At 41.9% G+C, this 27,227-nt stretch overlaps 1 protein-coding gene across 4 annotated transcripts in view; it reads left to right on the forward strand.

The window, feature by feature from the left end:
• Positions 1 to 27,227, forward strand: part of FMNL2 (formin like 2) — a 322,575-nt gene that overhangs the window by 282,905 nt on the left and 12,443 nt on the right. For 3 of the 4 annotated variants that reach the window (XM_025404123.1, XM_025404120.1, XM_025404121.1), the window contains exons 11-22: positions 1,662 to 1,772; positions 4,953 to 5,102; positions 7,211 to 7,312; positions 8,960 to 9,272; positions 9,622 to 9,834; positions 15,655 to 15,779; positions 16,755 to 16,957; positions 18,599 to 18,833; positions 19,960 to 20,028; positions 20,131 to 20,211; positions 22,222 to 22,351; positions 26,662 to 26,825. In XM_025404123.1, coding sequence (XP_025259908.1) covers positions 1,662 to 1,772; positions 4,953 to 5,102; positions 7,211 to 7,312; positions 8,960 to 9,272; positions 9,622 to 9,834; positions 15,655 to 15,779; positions 16,755 to 16,957; positions 18,599 to 18,833; positions 19,960 to 20,028; positions 20,131 to 20,211; positions 22,222 to 22,351; positions 26,662 to 26,825 — 1,896 coding nt within the window. Of the gene's footprint in view, positions 1 to 1,661; positions 1,773 to 4,952; positions 5,103 to 7,210; positions 7,313 to 8,959; positions 9,273 to 9,621; positions 9,835 to 12,668; positions 12,690 to 15,654; positions 15,780 to 16,754; positions 16,958 to 18,598; positions 18,834 to 19,959; positions 20,029 to 20,130; positions 20,212 to 22,221; positions 22,352 to 26,661; positions 26,826 to 27,227 lie in introns of all 4 variants that reach the window. The other variant, XM_025404122.1, reaches the window with a different exon arrangement.

Genomic DNA, 27,227 nt, shown 5'->3' on the forward strand with positions numbered 1-27,227 from the left:
TTTGTGGACAAAAGAAAACAAAAACTATTTTGTTTCTGTTTGTATTTTGTACATGCCTTTGTAAAGATATATTTTTTAAAGCTCATTTAGTGATAGAACCCAAGGTGATTTTTTTTTTTTTTTTTTTTTTTTAGTAAATTGCAGTAGAGTCCTTCTGTAAGCTAGAGAGGTTACACATCTTCCAAAGATATCCAATGTATGCCATATCTTCAAAGAATAATCTAACTCGATAAAAAAAAAATTGTAAACATAAAGGAAATTAGGTTTGGAGAGCGATGAGGAGTAAGGTGGTTCTCAGAATAAGTGTGACTCTGCATCCCTCAATCATGTTCCCTCCTTGCCGGAGACTCTGCTGAGTGACAGCCATGGAGGGAAAGCATTAGTAAGATGTTTCCACCATAAATAGACTGACTGTCACTGTGAAAAGCAAAATAGATCTGTTGAATGCTGTCCTTTTATTTACCCAACCGGGGACTGGTTTTCTCTTTGGCAGGTCTCAGAGCCACTGGTGCAGTTGTGGGGAGAAAGCAGTAAATTCCAGGCTTGTAGGGAATGCAGACTGGTTGATTATATGTAAAGATGGGTCAAGGATCTGTTCCTATCCTGTTGATATGGAAGAGCTCACAGGGAATTTTAGATTGGTTACCTTGTGGTGAGATTGTAGGTGATTTAAATGTTCTTCTTAAAAAATGTTCTTTGTAATAATAATTCACATTTTGTACAACAAACCTATAGTAATTTACACAGTTTATTTTATATACCTATATGACTTTTACTGAGATATAATTAACATATCATCAGATTCACCCAATTTATTTATAATCCAGTGCCTATTTAGGCTATTCACAGGGCTGTACAACCCTTACCACAATCTAATTTAGGACATAGTGTCACCCCCTCAAAAAGAAAGTCCTGTACCCATTGGCAGTCACTCCCATTTATCCCACCCTCAGCCCTAGGCAACCACTAACCTGCTTTCTATCTCAATAGTTTAGTCTGTTTTGGATTTTTTATATAAATGGAATCCTACAACATGTGGTCTTCTGTAACTGGTTTTTATCATTTAACATGTTTTCAGGTTTACGTTGTAACATGTGTTAGTACTTGATTGCTTTTTATTGTTTCATAATATTCCATTGTATGGATATACCACATTTTGTTTATTGGTTAATGGACATTGGGTTCTTCCTACTTTTTGGTTGTTATTAATGATGTTATTATGAACATCTGTGTACAGATTTTTATGTGGACATATGTTTTCATTTCTCTTAACTGTATATCTAGAAGTGGAATTGCTGGGTCATATGATAATGCTGTGTTTATCATTTTGAGTAAAAGTCATACTTTTTAAAGTGGCCACCCTTTTTTCCATTACCACCAGCGATGGACGAGGGTTTTAATTTCTCCACATCCTTTCCAATTCTTGTTACTGTATTTTTTTTATGATAGCCATCTTAGTGGTTGTGAAGTGGTATCTTATTGTGGTACCTCTGTGACTTTTGAATTTAAAAATAATTATAAAATATTTTTAAAGAACCAATGAAATGAAGGAAAAGGAAATCGGTAAGTGAGCCTCTTTTGTGAAATTGAAAGCACATGTCTGCAGTTAAACTGAGAAAAAAGTTTGGAGCCCATCTAACCCCTTGACAATTTCATTTCAGGTGGCTTCTATGCAGTTTATTAATATTGTAGTCCATTCAGTAGAAGATATGAATTTCAGAGTTCACCTGCAGTATGAATTTACCAAATTAGGCCTGGATGAATACTTGGATGTGAGTATAGCTGTAACCTTTGGCTCTAATATAAGAATTGACTTCTTATATTGCCTACCCTCAAAGCTACGCTTCCATAGCAGCTAAAGAATGCCTAGAGCTCTATGCAGTCGACTACTGTAGTGCCAGTTAAAGGGAACTGAGCTGAATGATGTATTCTGCCAGAGATGCTGGATTCTTGCAGGGCTCCTGGGACCTCAGGCCATCTTCTGCTAGCAGCCTTTTAGTATGGGAGTCGGATAACCTCTTGCAGCCTTGCTGCAGCTTTCCTCTGCTTTTGAGCTTCGTCTGGGTCAAGTCTCATTGCATCCTTCCTCTGGACTATTGGGCAATTTGCATTCTTGGTTGCTCTGGGGACCCCATGTGGGCAGAGAAAGTCAAGCCAAGACTGTATAGTGATGAGTCAGTGCTCAGAGCATAAAAAAAAAAAACAATGAGGAAATGGACACCAGAGACTTCCTCCTGAAGCTGCTAAATTCTGCTTCAAGTGTTTGTGGCTTTAGAAGTTCCACTTTTAGTTCTTAGGAGAAGGAGGTTTAAAGTTTCCCTTTTTCTTACTCCCTTGCAGAAGTGGTTAGCCAGTTCCCTGAAGTTCTTCAGTTAAGAAACAGAAACTTGATGTGAAAATCAGAAATAGTCTTGAAAAGGCTGGTGGCTCACACCTGTAATTCCAGCACTTTGGGAGGCTGAGGTAGAGGATCACTTGAGCCTAGGAGTTCAAGACCAGCCTAGGCAACATAGTGAGACCCCATGTATACAAAAAACTAAAAAAATTAGCCAGGTGTGGTGGTACGTCCCTGTGGTCCCAGCTGCTTGGGAAGCTGAGTAGGGGGATTATTTGAGTCTAGGATTTCCAGGCTGCAAGAAGCTGTGACTGCACCACTGCACTCCAGCTTGGGTGGCAGGGTGAGACCCTGTGTCTAAAAAAGGAAAAGAAATGGACCCGAGGAACCAGGCAGTTTGGTTTTCCCTTTTGTATAGGAATGGTCTAGTGATACAGCAAGAATTGTTGACCTCAATTTCCTTCCTTTTTTTTTGAGACAGGGTTTCACTTTGTCACCCAGGCTGGAGTGCAGTGGTGCAGTCTTGGCTCACTGCAATCCCTGCTTCCTGGGTTCAAGCGATTCTCATGCCTCAGCCTCCTGAATAGCCTGGCTAATTTTTGTATTTTTAGTAGAGACGGGGTTTCACCATGTTGGCCAGGCTAGTCTCAAACTCCTGCCTCAAGTAATGCACCCAGCCAGTGATCTGAATGTCAAGGCTGTTTCCAGCTATGAAGAATATAGAAGTACTTCCTTTGGGCATCTCCAGCATTTAGTTGCCCATCTTTGTTAGAGATAAACCCAAGGGATTGTATAGACTGTACCCTCAGTTTATTGGGAGACGAATCACAGAGGTGGTTACTCTCAACCTGAAGGCCTTGCTTCCTAGACTGGCTGGGCTGCCCTTGAATAGATGGGCCTACTCTTATCTAAAGACTACTCAGGGAGAGGTGTAATAGATTTCCATTAAAGTGTTGTTTCAATTGCTTTCCTTAAAAAGACTCATTTATATCACTGGCAGAGTATTGTACAGAAAGACTCTTACTTTAGATCAAAGTTTGTCTATCCCTTTTTCTCCTGTGCTCTAAAAGTGTCAGTATTTGAAAAATTAGATGTACAAATTCCTAGCGGTGTTCTGGGTTTGGTTTTGTGGTGTCTGAGCAGAGCTTGTTTATGCTCTAGAATACAATGGCAGGGACCAACTTATCACTGAACACCTGTTACTCATTGTGAAGATCATGAAAAATCCCATTAAGCTGCTTCTCCTTTTGTTCTAGCCTTTGCCCTTATTTAGAAGCCATTCTCACTTGGGACTCATAAAGGAAAGTAGAACATTCTCTCTTCAGAGGAAGCTGTATTGTAGAATTCCAGATTAGACCTAGGGGAAATCCATCTTTCTGAAAATGTATATAGAGTGGAATTTCTCTTAAAACTGTAAGATTTTTTTTTCAAAACTCTGTATTTCTTTAACTTCATGGTGTGTTGACTCTGGAACCTAATAGAGGTGGTTAGAAGAGTCATGTAAATGTAAGATACATAAATGCTTCATTAGTTTACAAAAACCCAGCCTTGTAAGTAGCCATTGATTTGTTCAGTAATGTTGATTGGCATCATCCATGTGCCAGGTATTATTCTAATCACTCATCTGTTCCCTAGGGAACGTCATGACTTATGTTACTTGTAGGGAAGATTCACTGATTTATTTGACCTCTAGTTTCCAGAGCTAGCTGAGTCACTGCAGGATGCCTAGTTTGGGAGGCAGTGAATTGGGGAAAGCTTTCTGATCTGTTCATGCTGTATACTGACTGAGGGAGGGATGTGTGGAGGTTGGGCTCTAGCAATTTGTGCTAAAATAATCCCCAAGGTTAAGTATAAACTCTATCACTGTCTGCCCCATCTCTCGCCTAACCTTGTTCCTCTACTGGAACCACCGTCACTAACCAGGTAAGATACCAAACACTCCAGTCTTTTCCACTACACAGATACCCCTCAGGTTTTATGTGGCTGTGACTATAATCTGTCAAAGCTGCTTTTAATTTTTCTGTCATCCCAATTTCACGTATATCAAAATGTTTTAGGTTGGAATTTAACTACATGGGACAGTAAGGATTCGGGGAAAAATGTGTGTGCACTTGGTAGAGGGTATTCACCAGAAAGTCATCTGCCTTAGGCAGTCACTCCATAATTCTCTTAAGGAAGATGACATGTTAAGCTCTCTCGGAAACGGCTGGACTATTTGTCACAAAGAAAACACATAGACTGGCTGGGCGCGGTGGCTCACGCCTGTAACCCCAGCACTTTGGGAGGCTGGCAGGCAGATCATGAGGTCAGGAGATTGAGACCATCCTGGCCAACGTGGCGAAACCCTGTCTCTACTAAAAATACAAAAATTAGCTGGGTGTAGTGGCACGTGCCTGTAATCCCAGCTGCTCAGAAGGCTGAGATATGAGAATCGCTTGAACCCAGGAGGCAAAGGGTGCAGTGAGCTGAGATCGCACCATTGCACTCCAGCCTGGGTGAGAGTGAAACTCCATCTCAAAACGAAACAAAACAACACAAAAAAGACAGACTGTTAGGAAATGATACTCCATTTCCACAGATGAGCTAACACCACGTTCTCTCCTATCCTGGTTTTTAGAAGCTGAAACACACTGAGAGTGACAAGCTTCAGGTCCAGATCCAGGCTTACCTGGACAACGTTTTTGATGTAGGAGCTCTGCTGGAAGATGCTGAAACTAAGAATGCTGCCTTGGAGAGGGTGGAAGAACTGGAAGAAAACATCTCTCATGTAACTACATCTCAGAAAAGGAAAAACTGCTTCCATTTCAGCTGGGTGCAAAACAGAATTAATGTCAGCTTTTATGGTGGTAAATTAAAGAATTTGGAGTATAGGGACGGGCCATACCCTGCAATAGAGAGCTGTCAGAAGCTGTTCTGTGTTTTTGCCAAAAGGCAGCTGCGTAATGTAAAGTGAAATAGAAGCCGTTGCTTTGCTTTAGCTCACTTACCTGCTCAGTTTCTGCTGAGGTGCATTTCCTGGCAGTCTTGGTGATAGGCTCAAGCGGAGTGCGGGAGTTTGATGATTGGCATTACGTAAAAGATTAGAGGGAAATGAAATATGGGAATTTGGCCTGAGGTGAAGAGGTATCTTCTTATCAACTATGTCCACACAAGCCCATGGACAGGATTAGCTGGTGTCTCTGTGATGCATGTCTGAACATTCCCGTCTTACGGTACTCAAATTCTAAATAGAGTCATTTCAACAACAGGCATTTTCAAGGACATCGGTGTGCTTTGTCATATATCCTCTTCTTTGAAGAATGTCCTCAGTATCATTGTCAGCTCTGTCACACGACAGCGTCTCATTTTTCTTTGAGGGATTTTTCTTGACATAGACTGATTCTAATATGACTCTAAGGGCCTTTAGAGGTTATTTGTTCATTCATTAACCACATATTTCAATAGTAAAAGAATTAACAGAAAAATGGTGCTTCTCAAACACCCAAGCATTATGAAGACCAAATTCTTTTGGTGAGTCTGATGGGCACTTTCCTTGATTATGAAATGAAGTGTCTCCTTTTGGAGGATTATTATTTTCTCCTTTGAACAGTTCATTTATTTTTCTCCACATTTTTTAAAGAGTACTGCATATACTCAGTTTCTTTCACCTTTCCCCACCACTCTGAAAATGGGTCTCCTCATGGCTGTGGGTAAGCCGAGTCAGTGAGCCAGAAACCCTTTAAATGTGCTGCTGTGGCCCAGCTGGCATCTGCTTCAAAAGAGAATTTTACAGGCCCAGTATATCTTCCCTTAGAAGATTTGTATTATATGCTGAACCCGATCAGTGTAAATCTCCACTCTTCCTCCTTACCTTGCCTCCCTGGTTTTCTTTACTTGTAATGAATTTAAAGGAGATGTTAGAAATCAGAAGTTGCTCAATGTTAGAGCCCTATGTGAAAGACAGCTGTTTAACACATGGCTCACCCTGTCTTTCTCCTGAAGCCTCAGCCAACATTGCATGACCATACTTATGTGTCCACTTTTGTAGCAGGCCATCTGTTTATTTGAATGACTTCCCCAAATAACTTTTTTTTATTATTATTATTATTATTATTATTATTGTGGGTTTTTTTCTTTGAGATAGAGTCTTACTCTGTCGCCCAGACTGGAGTGCAGTGGTGCGATCTTGGCTCACTGCAACCTCTGCCTTCTGGGTTCAAGTGATTCTCCTGCCTCGGCCTCCCTGGTGGCTGGGATTACAGGTGTACTCCACCACGCCCGGCTAATTTTTGTATTTTTTTAGTAGAGATGGGGTTTCACCATATTGGCCAGGCTGGTCTCGAACTCCTGACCTCAGGTGATTCACCCGCCTCAGCCTCCCAAAGTGCTGGGATTACAAGCGTGAGCCACTGCGCCCAACAAACTTTTATTATTTGTATAGTTTGGGTCGAACCAAGCAGTAGTTGTTTTTCAACTGGTTACCTAGATTGAAAGAACCAAGTTTATTATGTTAGCAGCTTTCAAAAGCTTTAGTCTGATGGCCCTTTCTTGGCATGGAGGTGGGGGATGGAGGTGGACTCTCCCTCCTCTTTCTCCTTACTGTCCTCTACCCTTGCTAGCCCCTGCAGAAATGGAGGGAGGCACACTGTGTATGTTGAACAGTAAGGAGTGGACATGTGGGTCTTATTAAGAATCATGTCTAAGTTATTAATTCCTGGTAGAAACAAATATGTATTCAGAGCCATATTATAAATATTACCATTTACAGAAAACAATGGGCGGAACACATGTAGGTCCCTGGCCCCTAATGATCTTGGAGTTGCACTTTCTGAAAACTGAGGGCCTGATCAGGATGATCCTGTATTGTGACACAGCTTTCTTTTCAAAATTTTACAGTTATCTGAAAAACTGCAGGACACAGAGAATGAAGCCATGTCCAAGATTGTGGAACTGGAAAAGCAACTCATGCAGAGGAACAAGGAGCTGGATGTCGTTCGGGTAAGCATGATGATGACAGCTGCCCAGATGGGCACGGTAGGGAATGTACTCCAGCTTTTGTCCAGTGGAACGCAGAGTACATTCAGAGGAATGCATTGATGCAGCATATTTATTGGAACCCTTTCAGAGGTGATGCTCTGATGAAAACTACACATAGTCGGCATATGTATACACATGTGTGTGCAATCAGATACTGGGGGGTTCAGTATTTCCTTATCACAGATTTTGGGAGCAACAATGTTTTCCCATCTGGAGGAGGCTGAGTTAATTCCGTGGAACACCCATTTGGTTGGAAATAAAAACACAGCATGGATTTAATTCATGCCACTTATTTATTTTTATTAGGACTTGAGCTTCTTTGTATTTCTTTGCTTTGCTTCCACTCAAAACCAGATTTGGTGGTTGCTGTGGAAACAGTGAAATACAACACAGGCTAGGCTTAATGGTATTCACCAAAAAAAGGGGGGTGGTGCAAAGCAAACCAATCCATTTTATTATCAGCTAATCCCAGCTATTTTATTTGGCCTTAGTATTGTTTATCTTATGTGCCAGGTATTTATGGAGTGCCATCCCTATGCTTGGAATTGTGCTGTAAGAACACCAAAACGCCTGGAGAGCTTTAAGGCAAATGACTTGCCTTTACACTGCTAATGAAATGGCACCTTTTATGTGATGGTTATCGTGTCTGTGTGTGTCTGATATCCTGACATGTCCTACAGTTCAGTCCAGGAAATTTATTTTCTGGCATGCCTTCGAGACACAGTTGTAGCATATGGACTCAATTCAACTTCAGACTCTTAGATTATTAATAATAGACAGGGTGTGAAGAATGTCTCCCTGCTTGCTGGAGGTTTGTGTTGAGAGATCACTTGTACAAGGCCCAGCAAGGAAGTTCAGTTCCATAAAACCCTTTCACTAGAACCTCTGTGGGCCCCCCTTATAAAAGGAACCAGGACAGCCTTTGAATTGAAAATTGTAACTTCTTTGTTTTCTGCTAAAAACCTAGACAGAAATAAGTAATTAGTGAAGGGAAGCTTTGGCCTGTTTTGTTAACCGCATTACCGATGGGAAAATGTTACAACAATCGCTATCCTGAGCTTGGTCAAGGGGGCGTTGTGAGGGCCAGAGAAAGCCATTCAGGAGCAGTCAGCCCCTGGCTACTCATGAGTGGATTATTCCATGCTTTGCAGATTTTTAATCCCAGTCTGATTTGTATCCAAGTCTGATTTAGGGCCCTTTTGTCTATTGTTAGCTGATACGTGTATCTAAGAGTTACAAATGAAGGTTAAAATATAGGGAAGGAAAACATGCACCACCAGAACACCCTCAGGAGATTCCCGAGTCAGCATTCAGGCTCATTTCTGCTCTGTTTCTTTCTACCTGCAGGGAAAACTGAGTTAGCTGCATTTATTAAATGGAGAGAACTTCATTACCAACAACAATACCTAGAATATATTACCTGCATTACTAGCATACAATTAATAAGTAATGGAACTTTATAGGTTCTGGCTGAGTTCCAAAGAATTCCCATCTATATGAGTGTCTTTTTTTCTCTTTATCCTCAGTCTGCCAGTCTGATGGATTCAGACTTGGTATAAGTATCAATGTGATGTGAAGATAAACTCTTGACCTTGGACTTCATTGCAGGAAATCTACAAAGATGCAAATACTCAAGTTCACACATTAAGAAAAATGGTCAAAGAAAAAGAAGAAGCAATTCAAAGACAGTCTACCCTGGAAAAAAAGATTCATGAACTGGAGAAACAAGGGACCATTAAAATTCAGAAGAAAGGGGATGGGGATATCGCCATACTGCCAGTTGTGGCTTCTGGCACGTTGTCCATGGGGTCAGAAGTGGTAGCAGGTAACTCTGTGGGACCCACAACGGGGGCCGCTTCCTCGGGACCCTTGCCCCCTCCTCCACCACCACTGCCTCTCTCATCAGACACACCTGAAACAGGTAAGAAGCCTTGGCAGGAAGACTGAGGAAGTTTCGGAATATTTGTATTTCTTCTTTGCCAACTGTCCACTTCTGTCCTTTGTCCGTTTTTGTTGGCATATTCTTTAAGAATTGGTTTTCTTGAGTAGTTCTTAACAGTTTACATTTTGAGATTAAAATTATAAATCCTCATTTCACATATGTTGAAATATTTTTCCCAGTTGTCAGTGAGGACATTTTATGGTTTTTGAAAACAGTCCTTTGTCCTTTTAAGTGTGTTGTTTTCAGACGGCTTTATATGCACATGGCTTATTGCAGGAAAGCCATTCCCCTGTTTTCAAAGTCCACCTGTTTCTTTTCTCTTTGCTAGTGCAAAATGGTCCAGTAACACCACCTATGCCACCGCCGCCGCCGCCACCTCCTCCTCCCCCTCCTCCTCCCCCGCCGCCCCCTCCTCCTCCTCCTCTCCCAGGCCCTGTAGCTGAGACTGTACCAGCTCCTCCCTTAGCACCTCCCCTTCCCTCTGCACCCCCGCTGCCTGGAACATCTTCACCCACAGTGGTTTTCAACTCAGGATTAGCAGGTAAGAGCACAGAATTCAAATCCAGGTACTCATATCAGAAAGGCTGTCTTATCTCGGAGAGTTGAAGCTGTTTTTTCAAAGTCCAGGTCTCTTGCAATGACATGTATCTCTTTCTAGTGTAAGAAATTCCTGCTGATGTAGCCAGTAGAGGGGACATCATCACGCATGGGAGACACTTTGCTCTCAGTAGTCTTTTTCACAACCATACCCCACAATGGGAGGTTCTGATCTCCTACACCATCGTCCTGCCTTCCACTGGCCCCACCTAGAGAATGGAAGAGAGACAAGCTACCTGCTTGAGGATCAGTGCATTTTTGTGGGTTCAGCAGATACTTTCTGGACACCTGGAGTAGTCAATACAGATACTACCTGTAGTAGTCAAAGCTCAATATTAGGCACAGACATTGAGTGCTTCTGGATCTTTTTTTTTTTTTAATGGTATTTAGGATGTCATCTATAAAAGGGAAACATGCTTTTATGTGTAATTGCCCGATGTAGGCTTCCAGGCATGTCTTTTGAGCATTTGAGAATATCAGAGTTTGCTAGAGTGGATTTAAACTTCAAGGAGGAGGTGTTGCCGACAGCCATATTATCATGCCTTAAAATGCTTCCAAATAATTCATGTCCTCTTGCCAACCAGAAGATAGAAAACAGCATCCTCACCTCACCAGAAATAAAATGGGAGGTAGGGGTTAGAGCAGGAGGAAGAGAGTCACTCTAATGCCTTGAAATCTAAGTTCTTTGTTTTGACACACGGAAACAATGATTGATGCTACAAGCCATTTTCCCAGTACTGAAGTGTTTCCCTGGCATTTGGAATTGCTCTAAGCTTTGCCATCCCTGTGACATGGGGTAATTCTGCCTCCTCATTTACTTCAGCCTGTTCATGAGGTCTCTTATTTGCAATGAAGAACTACCACTCTAATAGCCTCCATTTCCAAGGCTATGATAGTTTTCAGAGCCTTTTGCCCAAAGTCTAAAAGCCAGTCTTAGCGGTAAAGATTTCCCCATCTCCATCCCTTCCAGGCTCCCATCTGCAGCTCTGCCAGCCGGTCATCAGGGCTCATTCATCCCAGTGACTGGAGCCCTTTTGGATGCCCCAAAGTCACCTGGAATAAATTCACTCCACATCAGATCCATGGTTTTACTTCCACCCCGACTTCTAGATAAAACTGTCAGGGAAACAAACAAGATTCCAGTTCACAGTAAGGTTCACAGTAAATTGGTGACTTATTTCTACCCTTCAAGATTTTCCCCGTCTACTACTTTCTTCTAGAACTTTTATTACTTCTGAAGGAGAAAAGTTGGAGGAGAGTCATCCTGGAACTGATGGACTATGGAATATAAACAGACAAACAGGAAACCTCATATCAAGCCCTGGGAATGTGTTCCACCACCAGGCTGTTGTCAGTAACTGGGTGTGGAAACCCATAATTGTCCCGTGCACCTGGCCACCCTGATTAGGCACTCTTGGTAGCCCCCAAGGAGCACTTGCTGTGAGACGTGTCTGCTGTGGTGTCTCATTTAGGGCTGCTTCCTTTGTCTCTGACAAACACTAATGTGTGATTTAGCACCCACTTCCACACACCTGAGCACTAACATAGAACTCAGAACCGCCTTAGCTGAGTGAGAGCCCAGAGGCTGAGATGTGTCCAGAGCTTCCCTCCAAGGGGCCATGTCCTGTGTGATTGATCTATTTATTAATTTGCTTGGGCTCTTCCCACTGCTTGATTTTAAAAATGTGTTGGCTCTGTCAATTGCCTCAATATTTTAATGTGTAGAGCTCTGTGCTCGGCTGATAACCAACTGCTTTTAGGGTTTGCTGTACTTGGAAGTGGTCCCTGTTGTGGCTTATGCAATTTAGAGGACTGTACGTGGAAATAGAGGAACTCTTTATTTCCATAAGTGTCCACTAAATGATTGTGAGGGATGTCTTGGAAGCATTACAAGACCCTTATGAGTCATTGATAGCTTGAGATCAGGCAATTTCTACAAGACTTTTAATCCCTCTTTATTATTCATCCTTATTTAGACTGCTAATACCTAGTGATTGAAGCCCATTTGGTGAGATGTTTTTGCTAGTGTGTTCAGTAACTCTCTGTCACCCTGGAACCAAGAGGCCAGACAGAATTAGGATGCCCCCAGTAGAACCAAGAGACAGAGCCTCGCTGATATTCTTAGGCCTCCTGGGAAGTCAGAAACCTATGACATCACTTGGCCTCTGGATCCACAGGCAACAGGAGGGTCTTATCTTTTCAATGGGCAGGTGGCCAAGACAGAAGACCAAGAGGAGGGCCCCATAGTTTATCTACTTGAGAGTTTTCTTTGTATTTTATAGAGAAAATATTAGTAGTGTGAAATACGCATTTGAAGAATAAGGCTTGCTTTCTCAAGTCTGTGATAGAACAATCTGGCTCCCTTTCCCTGGGTAGGTCACCTGAGACAGACTGCTGAGCAGATGGAACCTTTGCTGTCTCTTTGGGAGGATGTGCTTGGATCGTCACAATGCGAATTTGGACTTTGGTTGATTGTTTTTCATGTAAAAATTATTCCTATCCTATGAAATGCCTAGTACAGTTCAGTATTGCTGTTGGGTACCACTATGATGAAATAATTTTTTTTCTTCCCTCTTCTAAAGAGGATAATTTTTTAAACAAAATAGTTGAGTCTTGGAGGCAGGCCTGAATGAAATGAATTTTTGGCTCTGCGCTGCCTTGTGAAATGTGTCCAAGAAGCATGAAATTCTATGCTGAGTGCGTGAACTACTGAGCCACTTGACTCTAACCATATCTAATTTTTTTGTATTTTCTCTGTTCTTTCTGCTTCCACAAAAGATGGGCCAATCAAGCTTTTCTGTAGGTTGCTCCTCACTGAGTGTGCTGGGTATTTGCCATGTGTTTCTGTTGGTCACACTGTGCCTTGACATCTTTCCACTCCATTTTGCTTTGATCCATTGCATTTTGACTTTGTGTCTGCGGGAAGTCTTGGTGGCGGCTGATGATGATTCCAGGTTTGCCCACACATTCTAGTTGAACCTACACAAGAGATTATTGTCCTTGAAGAAGACATCCTGGGTTCACATGCCCTCTTCCATTCCCTCTGAGGAAAGTTTTTTTTTTCCTTCTTCTTTTAATTTTTATATTTGTATCTGAGGCTTCAACTCTAAAAGGATTTTAGATCTACTCTAGGGAAAAAAGAACAAGAGAAAAGGTGCCAGGTGCCCCTTTTCCATTCCCTCCCTCATGCTAGTCTCTGGCCCACTCCAGGGAGCACTCACCCGCCTTTGGCCCGAACCGTGGGGACACAGTGTGTCCAGTGGTCACCTGTGTGCCTTCCTCCTCTTCACTCCCACCCTGGTTAAAGCCAGGAAAACCTTTCCAAGGAGGAGAACTTTCTTGCCTGTGTTCTGATCTCAGGCTTACTCCCGACCTTGCTAAACAGTTAGAAGAGTGGTTGCAGATGGCAAACTTCTAGCGAGCGTCATGAGCCTACTATGTCCGTGGGAGGAAGGTAGGAAGCCATTGGCACCAGCCTGTCACCTCAGGTTATGAAAAGACTCCTCTGCAGCCCTTCCGCTGCTCCCCGATCCCCGACATTGCCGAAGGGCCAGAGGCAATGCAAGAGCAAGTGCTAGAGGAAAGTCTGTTCCTTTGTCCCGTTGAGAACATCTGTTTTCCTGGGTAGTGTAGACAAAATGCTGTATGGTGAGGAATCTGACACTGTGGGGTAGTGGGGACAAAGGTGTCACGTTTGGTGGTGGAGAGGCCTGGTTTGGCTAAAGCTGTGTCTGTTTTTCTGCATGCTTTTGTGTGGATTTATCAGATGACATTCCTGCTGTTTAAATGGCCTTTGTAACTCTGGAGGAATGAGAGGCACCGTCTGTGTCAGTTAACGCCAACTGAGGCAGGCAAGCAGGCAGGCAGCCAGCTACAAGCTTAGTCGTGTGTTGCTTTTATTTTGTTCTGCACTGAAGCACTGAAGTTCTCCTGCCTGTCTTGCTAATAATGACAAATAGTGAAGCTCCCAAGTAGTGTGATGGGCTACCCAGGACAGACTGATGAAGCTGAATGTATATGGCTAAATGGTTTGGGAAGACTTCTTTATGATATATAACAGATAAATATAATTTTAAATGGATTACCTTTTTTGGCATATTCCCTCACAGTGAGAGGAGTTGGCACTCCCCATAGTCCCTTAAAGATACATCCCATTTTCTCTATTAAGAGATTTTCAGTATTTTTAATGAGTGTATCAATACCTCCTAGTCAAACACAGCTGACTCCTGGGAATAACTTGCTTTTCAAAAAGAAGGGCAAGGGACTGTGGCCATTTCTGAATCTGAGAATCAATACAATTTCTAGATTGATTTCTTTCTAGATTTCTTTTCCTTCCTTCCTTTCTTTCTTTCTCTTTCTTTCTTTCTTTTTCTTCCTTTCTTTCTTTCTTTTCTTTCTTTCTCTTTTTTTTCTTTCTCTCTTTCTTTCTTTCTCTCCCTCTCTCTCTCTTTCTTTTCTTTCTCTCTCTCTCATTCTCTCTTTCTTTTTTTTTTTTTTGAGATGGAGTTTCACTCTTGTTGCCCAGGCTGAAGTGCAATGGCATGATCTCGGCACACTGCAACCTCTGCCTCCCGGGTACAAGTGATTCTCCTGCCTCAGCCTTCCGAGTAGCTGGGATTACAGGTGCACACCACCACAATTGGCTAATTTTTGTATTTTTAGTAGAGACGGGGGTTTTACCATGTTGGCCAGGCTGGTCCTGAACTCCTGACCTCAGGTGATCTACCTGCCTTGGCCTCCCAAAGTGCTAAGACTTTGAGCCACCATGCCCTGCAATTTATTTTCCTTTTTTTCCCCCCTTTTATTTATTTATTTTTAAGACAGAGTCTTGCTCTGTATTTACCCCTTTTTTTGTTCTGTCGTCTTAAACGTTTTCTTAGGCTGGGCAAGATGGCTTAATCCTGTAATTCCAGCAGTCTGGGAGGCCGAGTGGGGAAGCTTGCTTGAGTCCAGGCGTTTGAGACCAGCCTGGGCAACATGTGAAACTCTGTCTCTATAAAAAATATAAAAATTAGCCAGGCATGGTGGCACACACCTGTGGTTCCAGCTACTTGGAGGCTGAGGTGAATGGATTGCCTGAGCCTGGGAGGTCAAGGCTGCAGTGAGCCATGATTGCGCCACTGCACTGCAGCCTGGGTGACAGAGCAAGACCTCAAAACCTCAAAAACCTATTTTCTCATTAGGCCTTTCATAGCCCTTAGTCTGCTTAAAATAACTCGGCAGCCAATATATCGGAATCACCCACAGGAAGGTCTTGCCCTGGTGGACAGTCAGCCTTCATGACGTTATACTCCTGGTAGTCTAGTCAGCCACTATCTGCACTTCCTGATCATCTTCTAAGGTTTGTTTGTAAATATGTGGTCCACAACCAAGAATTTAGGATGTCCAAATATGGCAAGTTTTTGCCCTCTTTGCTATCTAATAACATGAGTAATAATCTTTGCTCTCCAACACTTTTTATTTGTCCCAACCATCGTCCTAATATTGTAACTGTAATGCAGCAAATTAGTTGCCTGAGTTAAAAGAAAAAAAAAAAAATCAACCCTTGGCCCTTAGACGGCTTTTAATACAATCAAATGATGACCTCAACTGGCTCTGGCCGAAGCCATGTGTGTTGTTTACCAGCTTTAAACACCTACTTGCGCACCTCTTGCCAACCTTCCTCCAGTGTTAAAGTGTCATCTGCAAGGACTGTTGTCTGATTGTTTCTGAGGGTCGTAGGCTTTTGGTGGGATCTTAATTCCATTCTCTTTGATGTCTTTAGCTGTGAAAATTAAGAAGCCAATCAAGACAAAGTTCCGAATGCCAGTGTTTAACTGGGTTGCTCTGAAGCCCAATCAGATCAATGGCACAGTCTTCAATGAAATTGATGATGAGCGAATTCTGGAGGTATTTTTCTCATTGGTTAGAAACTAGAGGTGCACTCTGTGCAGCAAAGCCAACATGGGTGTTCTGTTAACCTGGAAGTGTCAGAGATAAAGTACTAGTGTTATAAGTCCCTTGATGTAAAGAAGAAACAGATATGTAATATCGGAGAAAAACATTTGACACTATTTTGTAAGGTGGCTCTAAAACTGTGTTTAAAGAGTTATGTTAAATTGGAATAAATGCTTTTGAGCATTTTCAGTGTATGCCACAGAATATAGATCTGACATAATAATTCCTTCCCTTAATTGAGAGAAAGACATAAAAACTTTCAGACTGTAAGTGAATAAGAACTCAATTACCACACTCACTGCCTTATTTGATAGATAATTTTAATCTGTGGCAGCTGTCTATGCAAGCTAAATATTGAAAAGCAATTGAATTGGTGGGTTAGAATCGGTAGTCTAATGTTCACTTTTTAAATTTTTATTTTATTTTATTTTTTAATTATCATTATTATTATTATTATTATTTGAGAAGGAGTCTCGCTTTGTCGCCCAGGCTGTAGTGCAGTGGTGCAATCTCAGCTCACTGCAACCTCTGCCTCCCAGGTTCAAGCAGTTCTCTGATTAGCCTCACAAGTAGCTGAGATTACAGGCATACACTACCACGCCTGGCTATTCTTCGTATTTTTAGTAGAGAGTGGCTTTTACCATGTTGGCCAGGCTGGTCTCAAACTCCTGACCTTAAGTGATCCACCCTTGGCCTCCCAAAGTGCTAGGATTACAGGCATGAGCCGCCACACCCAGCCTATGTTCACTTTTGTGTATGTGCCAGAATTTGTACTCTAACAAAAACAAGAAAAATAGAGCAAGCCATGGCCAAAGACAAGTACTTAATAGAAAAAGTAATGTCTTTGCTTAAGAAACTAACTGGTGGCTTCCAGACTTCATTTTTAAATATAATCCAATTTTCCATGGTCATTCCTCTCTACCTTAGGATTTAAATGTGGATGAATTTGAGGAAATATTCAAGACAAAAGCCCAAGGTCCTGCCATTGATCTTTCTTCAAGCAAACAGAAGATACCACAGAAGGGATCAAACAAAGTGACATTACTAGAAGCAAACAGGGCCAAAAATCTTGCCATAACTTTAAGGAAAGCTGGAAAGACTGCTGATGAAATATGTAAAGCTATTCATGTGTAAGTTCAGGAAAATTATATTCTAGTTAGTTTATAATAAAATGAAAATGAGAAAGTTATGAATTAGTAGATGACAAATATTTCAATAGCGAGGCAAGAGCTAAGATAAAAGCTGGAGCAATTTTTGATATCCATACTTCAGAGATCTCCTGAACTCTGTGTGTGCTACTTCAAAGTTGCATATGATGCCAACACGAAAGAGGTGGACCAGAAATCACCCTGGGGAGTGTTGTGTTAGAACGAGTAACTAATTGTTTTAGAAGAATAACATCTGGATTGTGACATCATTTATTATCTCTTATGCGAGCCTCCAGCAATGCTTACATAAAAGGAAAGTTGAACTGAGTGTGGCAGATGTTAAGAAAAGGTAGAAGATGTCAGTTTTCTCTGGAGTATCTGAATTTTATCCAGATTTGTTGAATACAAATTTGATGGCATTTGTGGAATGATACAGTTCAATGCCAGACGCAAATATGATACAGATGCATATTTTAATTCATAACAACAGGAATGAATTGTTTTGCTTTTAGTACTTTCAGGACATTTTAAACAAAGTTCATTTTTTACTCTTGAACTGCATAGAAGGCATTGGTTTTACTTCTCTATTAGAAGAATCCTTCTATTCTTGTGGCCATGGTGACTTTCAAATGTGATGAAGACATTATTAAATGTTTTAGGAACTAATTATTTATAAATGGATTATCTTGTAAATTTTGGTTAGAGACTTAGAGGTGTAAATGACCCTGAGAAATCCTTTGTTCCAATTTTGTGTCCTCAGCCAGGGTGATAATCTCGTAGTCCAGTGCCTCCTACAGTCTGTTCTCATTTCTGACATTGAATGCTGAAGTGCAGCCTGGCTTTAAATCTTTATATATCTTGTTTGTCATGATGATTAAATGTAATTCTATTATTTAGCTGAACAAAGATTGTCCAGAGAATAATAGAGAATAGAGATTGTAACAAATACTTAATTTGTTCAAATTAAGCATATATCCAAAAAGAACTTCAAGGAATGTACACACTTAACCTAAAACATTCAGATAATACAGGCATTTGGATGCATTTTTTCCCCAAAGAAGAAAAAATGCTACCAGACTATTGGTTTAATTGAAATATTTTACATAATTCAGCAGATATTCTGTGATAATGTGTACAGTGTTAATCTCCTGAATTAGCAGTAGTACTTCACAATGCCTGTCAGCTATGTCCTTGAACCATTAAACCATCAGATGCTTTGGCCTTGGTTCTACCTCTTCCTATTTTCATTTACTCCTGATTCCAGAGGCTTAGAGCTATGCCAGTCCCCTAAAAACTGAGGATGGCAGCTGTGACAAGGTCCAGGTTTTCAGGAAGAACCAATTAAGTTACCTGAGGCATAGTCAAGCCTCAGCACCAGGACCAGGGTGGGACTTCACAGGACAAGTGGAGAAATCTTAGACTCATTGATTTGGTATTTGCTGAGCTGTACCAGATGGATGATGGATGGATAAACCTGAAAAGGATGGATGGATGGATGGATGGATGGATGGATGGATGGATGGATGGATGGATGGACGGACGGACCTAAAAAGAAGGATGAACTTGAAAAGGGGGTAGGAGGTTTTTTCTCTCTAAGGCTAATCTCTCCACATCCGTCTTTAGATTTGACTTGAAGACACTGCCTGTAGACTTTGTGGAATGCTTAATGCGGTTCCTGCCAACTGAGAATGAAGTGAAAGTGCTTCGGCTCTACGAGCGGGAAAGGAAGCCTCTGGAAAACTTGTCAGATGAAGACAGGTTCATGATGCAGTTTAGTAAAATCGAGAGGCTCATGCAGAAGATGACCATCATGGCTTTCATTGGGAACTTTGCTGAAAGCATTCAGATGCTGACTCCTGTGAGTGGACCAACTCTGGCAGGGGAGGGGGTCCAAAGAAATGTGGAATCATTATTTTTTAAAGTCTCTCCCAGAGGTGCACTCAGTGTGTTGGGTTCTAAAGACTCCTTCCCAGAACTTTCTAAATTGTCCATCTTTTCCACATTATATATGCAAAGTAAATTTGAAAAAATGGGGAATGTTCATATTCCATATTGCTGTTCTTCCGAAAGAATGCCATTTTTTGTGTCTACAGATGTTCTCTAAATTTCAAAAGGCAGAGGACAAAGAAACTTGGTTCTTTTCTCAAACTTGGTTCCCCCCTGAAGATAATAGTCCTCTGGCGGGGTTGGCAGGAGTGAAAATGTGACTTTCATTTCTAAAAATGCTGCCCTCTCCTTAGTGAGCAGACTTACAAGCTTTTGCTGAAAGCTTTAAATTTACCATAAGAGTTTTCTTTCTTGTAAGTGTGTTACAGTAAACTGTGGTGATATAGACATAATAGCCAACCATCTCTCATTCCCTTGTGTTAATCTTGTGGAGATTTATGAATATCATAAACTTCAGTTCTCTCCCAATTCTGTTTCTAAATAAACTTTGTTACTGATTATAGTAGTCAGTTCTTTCTCAATTCTGTTTCTACATAAATTTGTTGGTTTCTGCTTATAGTAGTATGTCTGTTGAAAACATGTTCTGTGAACTTCTGGAGGGTATTATATTCCCCCCTGCCTTTTTTTTTTTTTTTTTTTTTCATTTTTGATGCCTCCTCCATTGATTTAAAAATATTAATTGTATGACATGATTAGATGTGGTGGGCAGGAAATTAAGTTCTACCAGAAGAAGCTATGGACTCTTAACTCTGAGTCTTAATGGTTATAGATTGGTTACAGATTTTGTGACAAGCAAGTTCCTACGTTACTTGCTATTGTGAACAGTTTCAGTAAAGACCTTGCATGTAACAATATTACCTGAAACCTAGCAAGACAATTAAATTTGTTATACTTTGGAAAAGTAGACTCTCATCATGAAGATTGTATGCTCTAAATGCAGGCCTGTTTTCTTCTGTGTTAATATTTAATTGCCAATTAGTTTCCCATTTTTAACATGTCTTTTTCCCCCCCTTTTTCTTTCTTTGATTGGAATCTAGCAACTACATGCGATTATAGCAGCATCTGTCTCTATAAAGTCGTCCCAGAAACTCAAGAAAATTCTGGAGGCAAGTGCAGTTTTTCTTGTAGGTATGAAGGGCTACTTCAGCTGTGTTCAGTGCCTGATGTGCTGAACTGATGGGCTTCTGTTTTCACCTTCTCTTTTGCAGATCATCTTAGCCCTCGGAAACTACATGAATAGCAGTAAAAGAGGAGCAGTTTATGGATTTAAACTTCAGAGTTTAGATCTGGTGAGTGGACTAAAAGAAATCTGAGAGCTGTCTGAAGGACAGATGGCTGGCAGAGATGAAGTTAGGGTGGTGGGGGATGTTTTGATGAATATTTTCAATTGGTACTAATTTTCTGGAACACCATTGACAGAGAGCACATAGAACTTGTAATTACTCATACCCTTTGACTCAGTATTTCCATTTCTCGGAATCTTTTCTCAAGTGTCTGAATTTTGAATGCTGTATTTTATTTATAATTGCAAATTAACAATCTAAAGGTCTGTGGGAATGATTAAATGTGCTGTAACGCTAGTTAATATAGTGAACTATTATTCTTCCACCATTAACATACTGATAAAGAGTGTTCCAAGAAAGGTTTGTGTTTAGAAAAGAAAGCAGGGTATGCTTTGCATGTACAGTTGAATTTCAGCTAAGTAAACTATGTGGGGAGAAAGACAATGGAAGTAGGTTAAAATATTAGCAGAGGTTGGATGGAATCAGGGAATTTTTTCAAACTGTTTTTGTAAGTACTTTTCTATATTTTCTTAAATTTTTTTGTTGTTGTTTTTGCATGCAAGGTGCTCTAATTTTCAGAGTCACCTAACTAATGTGAACAGGTCTAGAGAAAATCCCCCGTGGACTCCCTCCAGGCTGTGCAGGCCTAACATGATTGCCACATGAGAAGGCTGGGCAGTGGGTTGAGTCCCTAGACCAGGGAGCTAGTTATTTAATAAGGAGTGTCCCGTCAGTCACAGTGCTGGCCTCCAGCAGATCGTGATCAGTTAAGCATGTCTGTTTCAGGTCTTCACAGGCTAGGAAATAAGGGAGGGGCTAAGCTAAATGTAAAAACTGGAGCATAGGAGCCCTGCTGTGTAGGAGGCACCTGCACGCACCTGCTGGCTCTACATCCCCATTTCTCCTCCGGCTCTTCACTTCGAAGAGCACTAAAATTAGAGCCATCCTTCTTTTAAGGCAAGGAAGGTGGGATAGTAGATGCAGGGCTGGGAGAGTTCATGTAAGTCCAGTAATCAGTGTCCCCCTTATCCATGGGGGCTGTGATCCAAGACCCCAGTGGATGCCTGAAACCTCAGATAGTACTGAATCCTATATACACACAGTTTTTTTCCTAGAGATGCATATCTGTTATAAAGTTGAATTTATAAATTAGGCACAGTGAGAGATTCATAGTAACTGAAAAATAAAATAGGCCAGGCATGGTGGCTCACACCTGTAATCCCAGCACTTTGGGAGGCTGAGGCAGGTGGACCACCTGAAGTCAGGAGTTTGAGAGCATCCTGGCCAACATGGCGAAACCCTGTCTCTACTAAAAGTACAAAAATTAGCTGGGCTAATTTTTGGTAGCGGGCACCTGTAATCCCAGCTACTCAGGGGGCAGAATCGCTTGAACTCAGGCGAGACTTCATCTCAAAAAAAAAAAAAAGAACAGTGAAATAAAACACGTTACTTGAACACAAGCACTGCAATAGGCGGCAGTTGACCTGATAACCCAGATGGCTACTAAGTGACTAATGGCAGGTAATGTTTACAGCATGGATCCACTTGGCAAAAGGGTGATTCTAGGTCTAGGAGGGATGGGAATGGCATGTGTGAGGTTTTATCATGCTGCTCAGAGTGGTGCACAATTCAAATCTGATGAATTGTTTACTTCTGGAATTTTCTACTTAATATTTTTGGATACCTGAAACCTGCAGGTTTCCTGAAACTATGGGAAGTAAACCTGTGGGTAAAGAGGAACTACTATAGAGGAAAGCTGTGAACCATTCTCAGGTGCTTAGAGTCATCCCTATAGTTAAGCATGTGCCCTGGTTGGAAAGTTCTCGAGCCAGTTAAGCATCAGTGGAATGGTTCACTAAGGAACAAATGGAATCCTGACCCTCCTCTGGGAATGCTCCAGCCTGTTGGGCGACTATTACTCAGTTAATGACTCTGGGTGGGAAATCGTCATCTGAGGGGTAGCTCTCCTGTTACCCTTTACTCTTGTACCTAACCTGTGTTCCCTTTTGTTTTCAGCTCTTAGATACAAAGTCAACAGACAGAAAGCAAACACTGTTGCACTATATATCCAATGTGGTGAAAGAAAAATATCACCAAGTGTCCCTGTTTTATAATGAGCTTCATTATGTGGAAAAAGCTGCTGCAGGTACTTGATTTCAGCTATTACCGTTTGTCTTGGGTATTAATGCCTTTAATTGTGGTGGAGCCATTCCCTGCTTAAACACTTTTCAGAACCCATTTAAAAAGCCAAGGCTAAGAAGTCAGCCACTCTGAGCTGGAACACATCAGCTGTGGTGTTGTCCACCCCTGAGAGCAGAAGAGAACGTGGGCGTAAAGGTGATCTCTGTGTCCTTTCTGTAAGATACAGACCACTGAGCGTCATGTCCCTTCCCTCCTTTATTCACTGCCCTTTTTATTCTGCTGCTGTTGTATGAAATGTGAGAATGAGAATCTGAAAATCATCACCCAACAAACACTTTTAATTTGGTTTTGTGCCATTCTACTTGCTCAAGTGTGGTAGTTGTAAACATTTTGCCTTTGCCTGGACACTAGTTAAATTATCAGCACTTCTTGGTTGCTACTTTGCTAAGACAGGTATACATTTTCTCATTTAAATCATCTGTGACTCTAAGATAGCTGGGATGTACAAGGTAATAGTATCTCCATTGTTATAGGTAAGGAAATTGAGATTTTTCGAGGTTAAATGTCTTGCCCAAAGTCACATGAGTAGAAAGTGATAGAAACAGGACTAGAAACCTGGTCTTACTTTTCATGAAGTGTATCACCCAGTGTACCATGTTCTCTGAAAAGCATATTAGAAAAAGGAATGATACGCAGATTGACCTTACAGTCAGTTACAGGCTGTGATTCTCAAATTATGATATTGAACCATAAGCAGCCAGTGTTTATTATAAATTCAGATTCCTATGGGGTACCTCAGGCATATGAAATTTTTGAGGGTGAGGCCTTCTCTAACTCAGCTAGGGTAAATGGCTGCTGCTTCTGTGTTCTCACTAAAGAGCACTCTGTTCCACCCTCTCATACAAGATTTCTCATACTGTATTACAACAATTTGCATGTCCATTGCAATCTGTGCACTTTTTTTTTTTTTTTAGACAGGGTCTTGCTCTGTTGCCCAGGCCACAGTGCAGTAAAGCTCACTGCAGTCTTGACCTCCCAGGCTGAAACGATCCTCCTATCTCAGCCTCCTGAGGAGCTTGGACCACAGGCACACACCACTATGCCCAGCTAATTTTTAAAATTTTTGTAGAGATGGGGTCTCCCTATGTTGCCTAGGCTGGTCTTGAATTCCTAGGCTCAAGTGATCCTGTCGCCTCAGCCTCCCAAAGTGCTGGGAGTACAGGTGTGAGTTACCATGCCTGGCCAATCTGTGCACTTCTTAAGGGTATATCAGGTTTTATTTATCTATTTCTCTCAGCCCCTGAAAATTGGATGTTGGAAATAAATGAATGAACAAGTGAACAAATGAATGAATGAATGAGATGATGCACTTGTTACGGGAATAAATGCTGCAGACGCTGTGGTGGAGACTGAGAGGCAGATGGAGATGACTCTCTGACTGTGAAGAACTATATGATGCAGGCTGGATAGACCTAGAACGAGCTTGGGGCTCATTTAGACAGCAGGCAGAATTTCTGTTCTTACCAAGTGATTTTCCTCCTTTCAAGTTTCCCTTTGCCTAAATTAGTTCTTACACCTCACAATTCTAATTAACAAAAATGTTAAAAAGCTATTATAATTTGTATCTGACCAGTGGGTACTAGTTCATTTTGTTTGGTCCAAATGGTGTCATTTGAAAAACATCAATGAGGAAAATGGGAGACTGGGTTGCTCCTTGGCAGAACTGTTCTTTCTGTTTGCTCTCTGGTGCCCAGGTTGCCCCACACAGATTCTCTATGCCTTCACTCATGTATTCACTCACTCCTTCATTTATCCAGGGAACACCTTTGAGTGCCCCCCATGTACTTGGCACTATCATAAGTGTTAGAGAATCAAGGATAAGACAGTGTGAGTCTACTGAGGGAAAAACCTATTGCACTGTTTTAGTAGGTTGGTGCAAAAGCAATTGTGATTTTGGACTGTGAGTTTTCAATCATTATAACTAGGCTCAAACACATCTTATGGCCGGGTGCGGTGGCTCATGTAATCCTAGCACTTTGGGAGGCTGAGGCAGGTGGATCACTTGAGGTCAGGAGTTTGAGACCAGCCTGGCCAACAAGGTGAAACCCTGTCTCTACTAAAAATACAAAAATTAGCTGGGCATGGTGGCACACGCCTGTAATCCCAGCTACTTGGGAGGCTGAGGCAGGAGAACTGCTTGAACCCGGGAGGCAGAGGTTGCAGTGAGCCGAGACTACACCACTTCACTCCAGCCTGGGTGAAAAGAGCGAGACTCCGTCTCAAAAACAAACAAAACACATCTTTATTAATCAAAATAGGAACCATTAATATCAACATATTTTTGCCAATGAGAAATGTTTGTTTATTCATGTAGTGAAAAAAATCCATGCTTCTAGATTCAACAACTCTTGGAAAGCATTTTCTGCATCCTGCTGGTTGTGGAAGCATCTTCCCTGCAAAAAGTTTTCGAGATGCTTGAAAAAGTGGTAGTCGGTTGGCAAGAGGTCAGGTGAATATGGCGGATGAGGCAAAGCTTTGTAGCCCAATTTTTTCAACTTTTCAAGCGTTGGTTGTGCAGCGTGTGGTTGGGTGTTGTCATGGAGAAGTGGGCCCTTTCTGTTGACCAATGCTGGCTACAGGCGTTGCTGTTTGGGGTACATCTCATTGATTTGCTGGCCATACTTCTCAGATATAATGGGTTTCGCTGAGATTCAGAAAGCTGTAGTGGATCACACCAGCAGCAGACCACCAAACGGTGACCATGACCTTTTTTTGGTGCAAGTTTGGCTTTGGGAAGTGCTTTGGAGCTGCTTCTTGGTCCAACCACTGAGCTCGTCATTGCTGATTCTCATATAAAATCGATTTTTGGTTGCATGTCATAATCCGATTGAGAAATGGTTTGTTGCGTAGAAGTGGAGAAGATGACACTTCAACGATTTTTAAAAAAATTTTCTCTTAGCTCATAAGGCACCCACTTACTGAGCTTTTTCACCTTTCAAATTTGCTTTAAAAGACTATAGAATGGTTGATGTTGAGTTCTTCAGCAACTTCCTGTATGGTTCCAAGAGGATCAGCTTCGATGATTGCTCTCAGTTGGTCGTTGTCAACTTCTGATGGCCAGCCACCAAGCTCTTCATCTCGAAGGCTCGCGTGTCCTTCGGAAAACTTCTTGAACCATCAAATGCATTGCCAAATGCATTTGTTGATGTTGCGAGTTGTCTCCAGTGCTTTACAACCCATTCTGAACTCAAATAAGAAAATCGCTTGAATTTGCTTTTTGTCTAACGTCATTTCTGTAGTCTAAAATAAATATAAAAAGCAAGTAATACATCATTAGCAAAAAAAGTGAGAAATGTGCATTAAAATGATGTATAACATAACCACATTTAAGAATGTATTCCAGTATCAAACAGCGTATTTCAGCAAATACTGCAGTTACTTTTGCACCAATGATTTGTCCATGTGCAGAGCTGAGTCAGGCAAGGAGGCCCAGAGCTGGGACCCAGCATCCCACAGAAGCTGCTCAGGAGGTTCTGGGGGCAGTGCCTGCCCTGGGAGGGGCCACACTGCAGACAGAAAGGTTCACACTTATCCTTTCTGAATAGGGAGAGGTTGTTAAAGAAGCTGTGCAAGGCTGCTTTGGGTCCTAGTAATCAATACAACCTATGGTCAACAAACAAAAGGCTGCCCCCTGCTTGAGAGTCAGAGAAATGCAAAAAGAGTTTATAGGCTAGACAGTGGCTCATGTCTATAATCCCAACACTCATGTCAGGGTAGGAGTTTGAAGGTGCAGTGAGCTTTGATGGAACCACTTAGGTGCAGTCAGCTTTGATGGAACTACTGCACTCCAGCCTGGATGACATTGTGAGAACTTGTCTCTGAAACACACAAAACCTTAGGCTTGCTGCAGATAAGGACCGCTGAGCCTACGGGCCCACCGACAGGCTATTTCTTGTAAGAGAAATGGAAGAGTTTTGTGCAAGTGTGGGATTTAGAGTCCTCAGTTGTTACCTGAACTCCTCTGCCACCTACTAGCAGTGTGACCAAGGGCAGGCCACGGAACCCCTTTATGCTGCTTTTGCTCATTGGCAAAATGACCTAATGATGCAAAAGAACTAGTGAATGCAAAGAATGTAATGTAGTGCTTATAATGCTTCTTTGTATTAAAAGATGTCTGTGCCAAAAGCTGGAAACTAGGTTTAGGGCCCTTGGGTAAGCCTAAGAATCTCCTGAGAACTTGGCCCAGCAGCCAGACTCGCTGTGGTTGTGACTTTCCCCGTTGAGTTTCACTGGGATGTTCTTTCTCTGCTTCAGTCTCCCTTGAGAATGTTTTGCTGGATGTCAAGGAGCTCCAGAGGGGAATGGACTTGACCAAGAGAGAGTACACCATGCATGACCACAACACACTGCTGAAGGAGTTCATCCTCAACAATGAGGGGAAGCTGAAGAAGCTGCAGGATGATGCCAAGATTGCACAGGCAAGTATCGGTGCCCCCGAAACCTGTGAAGAGGCTGCATCCATTAAAGCTGCCTGTGGTGCAGGCCCTGGATTTAGGGAGAAATGTTCCATTTCCCTCGGTTTGTGGAGGGTAGATTTCTTGTGTAGCTATTGATTATTACAGGGGGACCATTCCCAGGGTTATTCTTGGAAGGGCCCCATCCTCATTGTCCTTTTCTAATTTGGGGCTCTCTACCCTGTCCCCCCATCTCCCCTTTCACTTCAACACCCACTCCATTGTGGGTCCTGTATTCAGTTCAGCCCACATGCATCAGGCCTGTGCTCGGCAAAGCAGTGTTCCCTGTGTATTGGGTTTCTGTAGATCTTGTCCTCAGAAATCTTACACTATACTGGGGGTTGCTGATAGGCAGGCCTGCAAAAC

This window comes from Theropithecus gelada, chromosome 12, assembly GCF_003255815.1.
Source record: "Theropithecus gelada isolate Dixy chromosome 12, Tgel_1.0, whole genome shotgun sequence".
Lineage (NCBI taxonomy): Eukaryota > Metazoa > Chordata > Mammalia > Primates > Cercopithecidae > Theropithecus > Theropithecus gelada.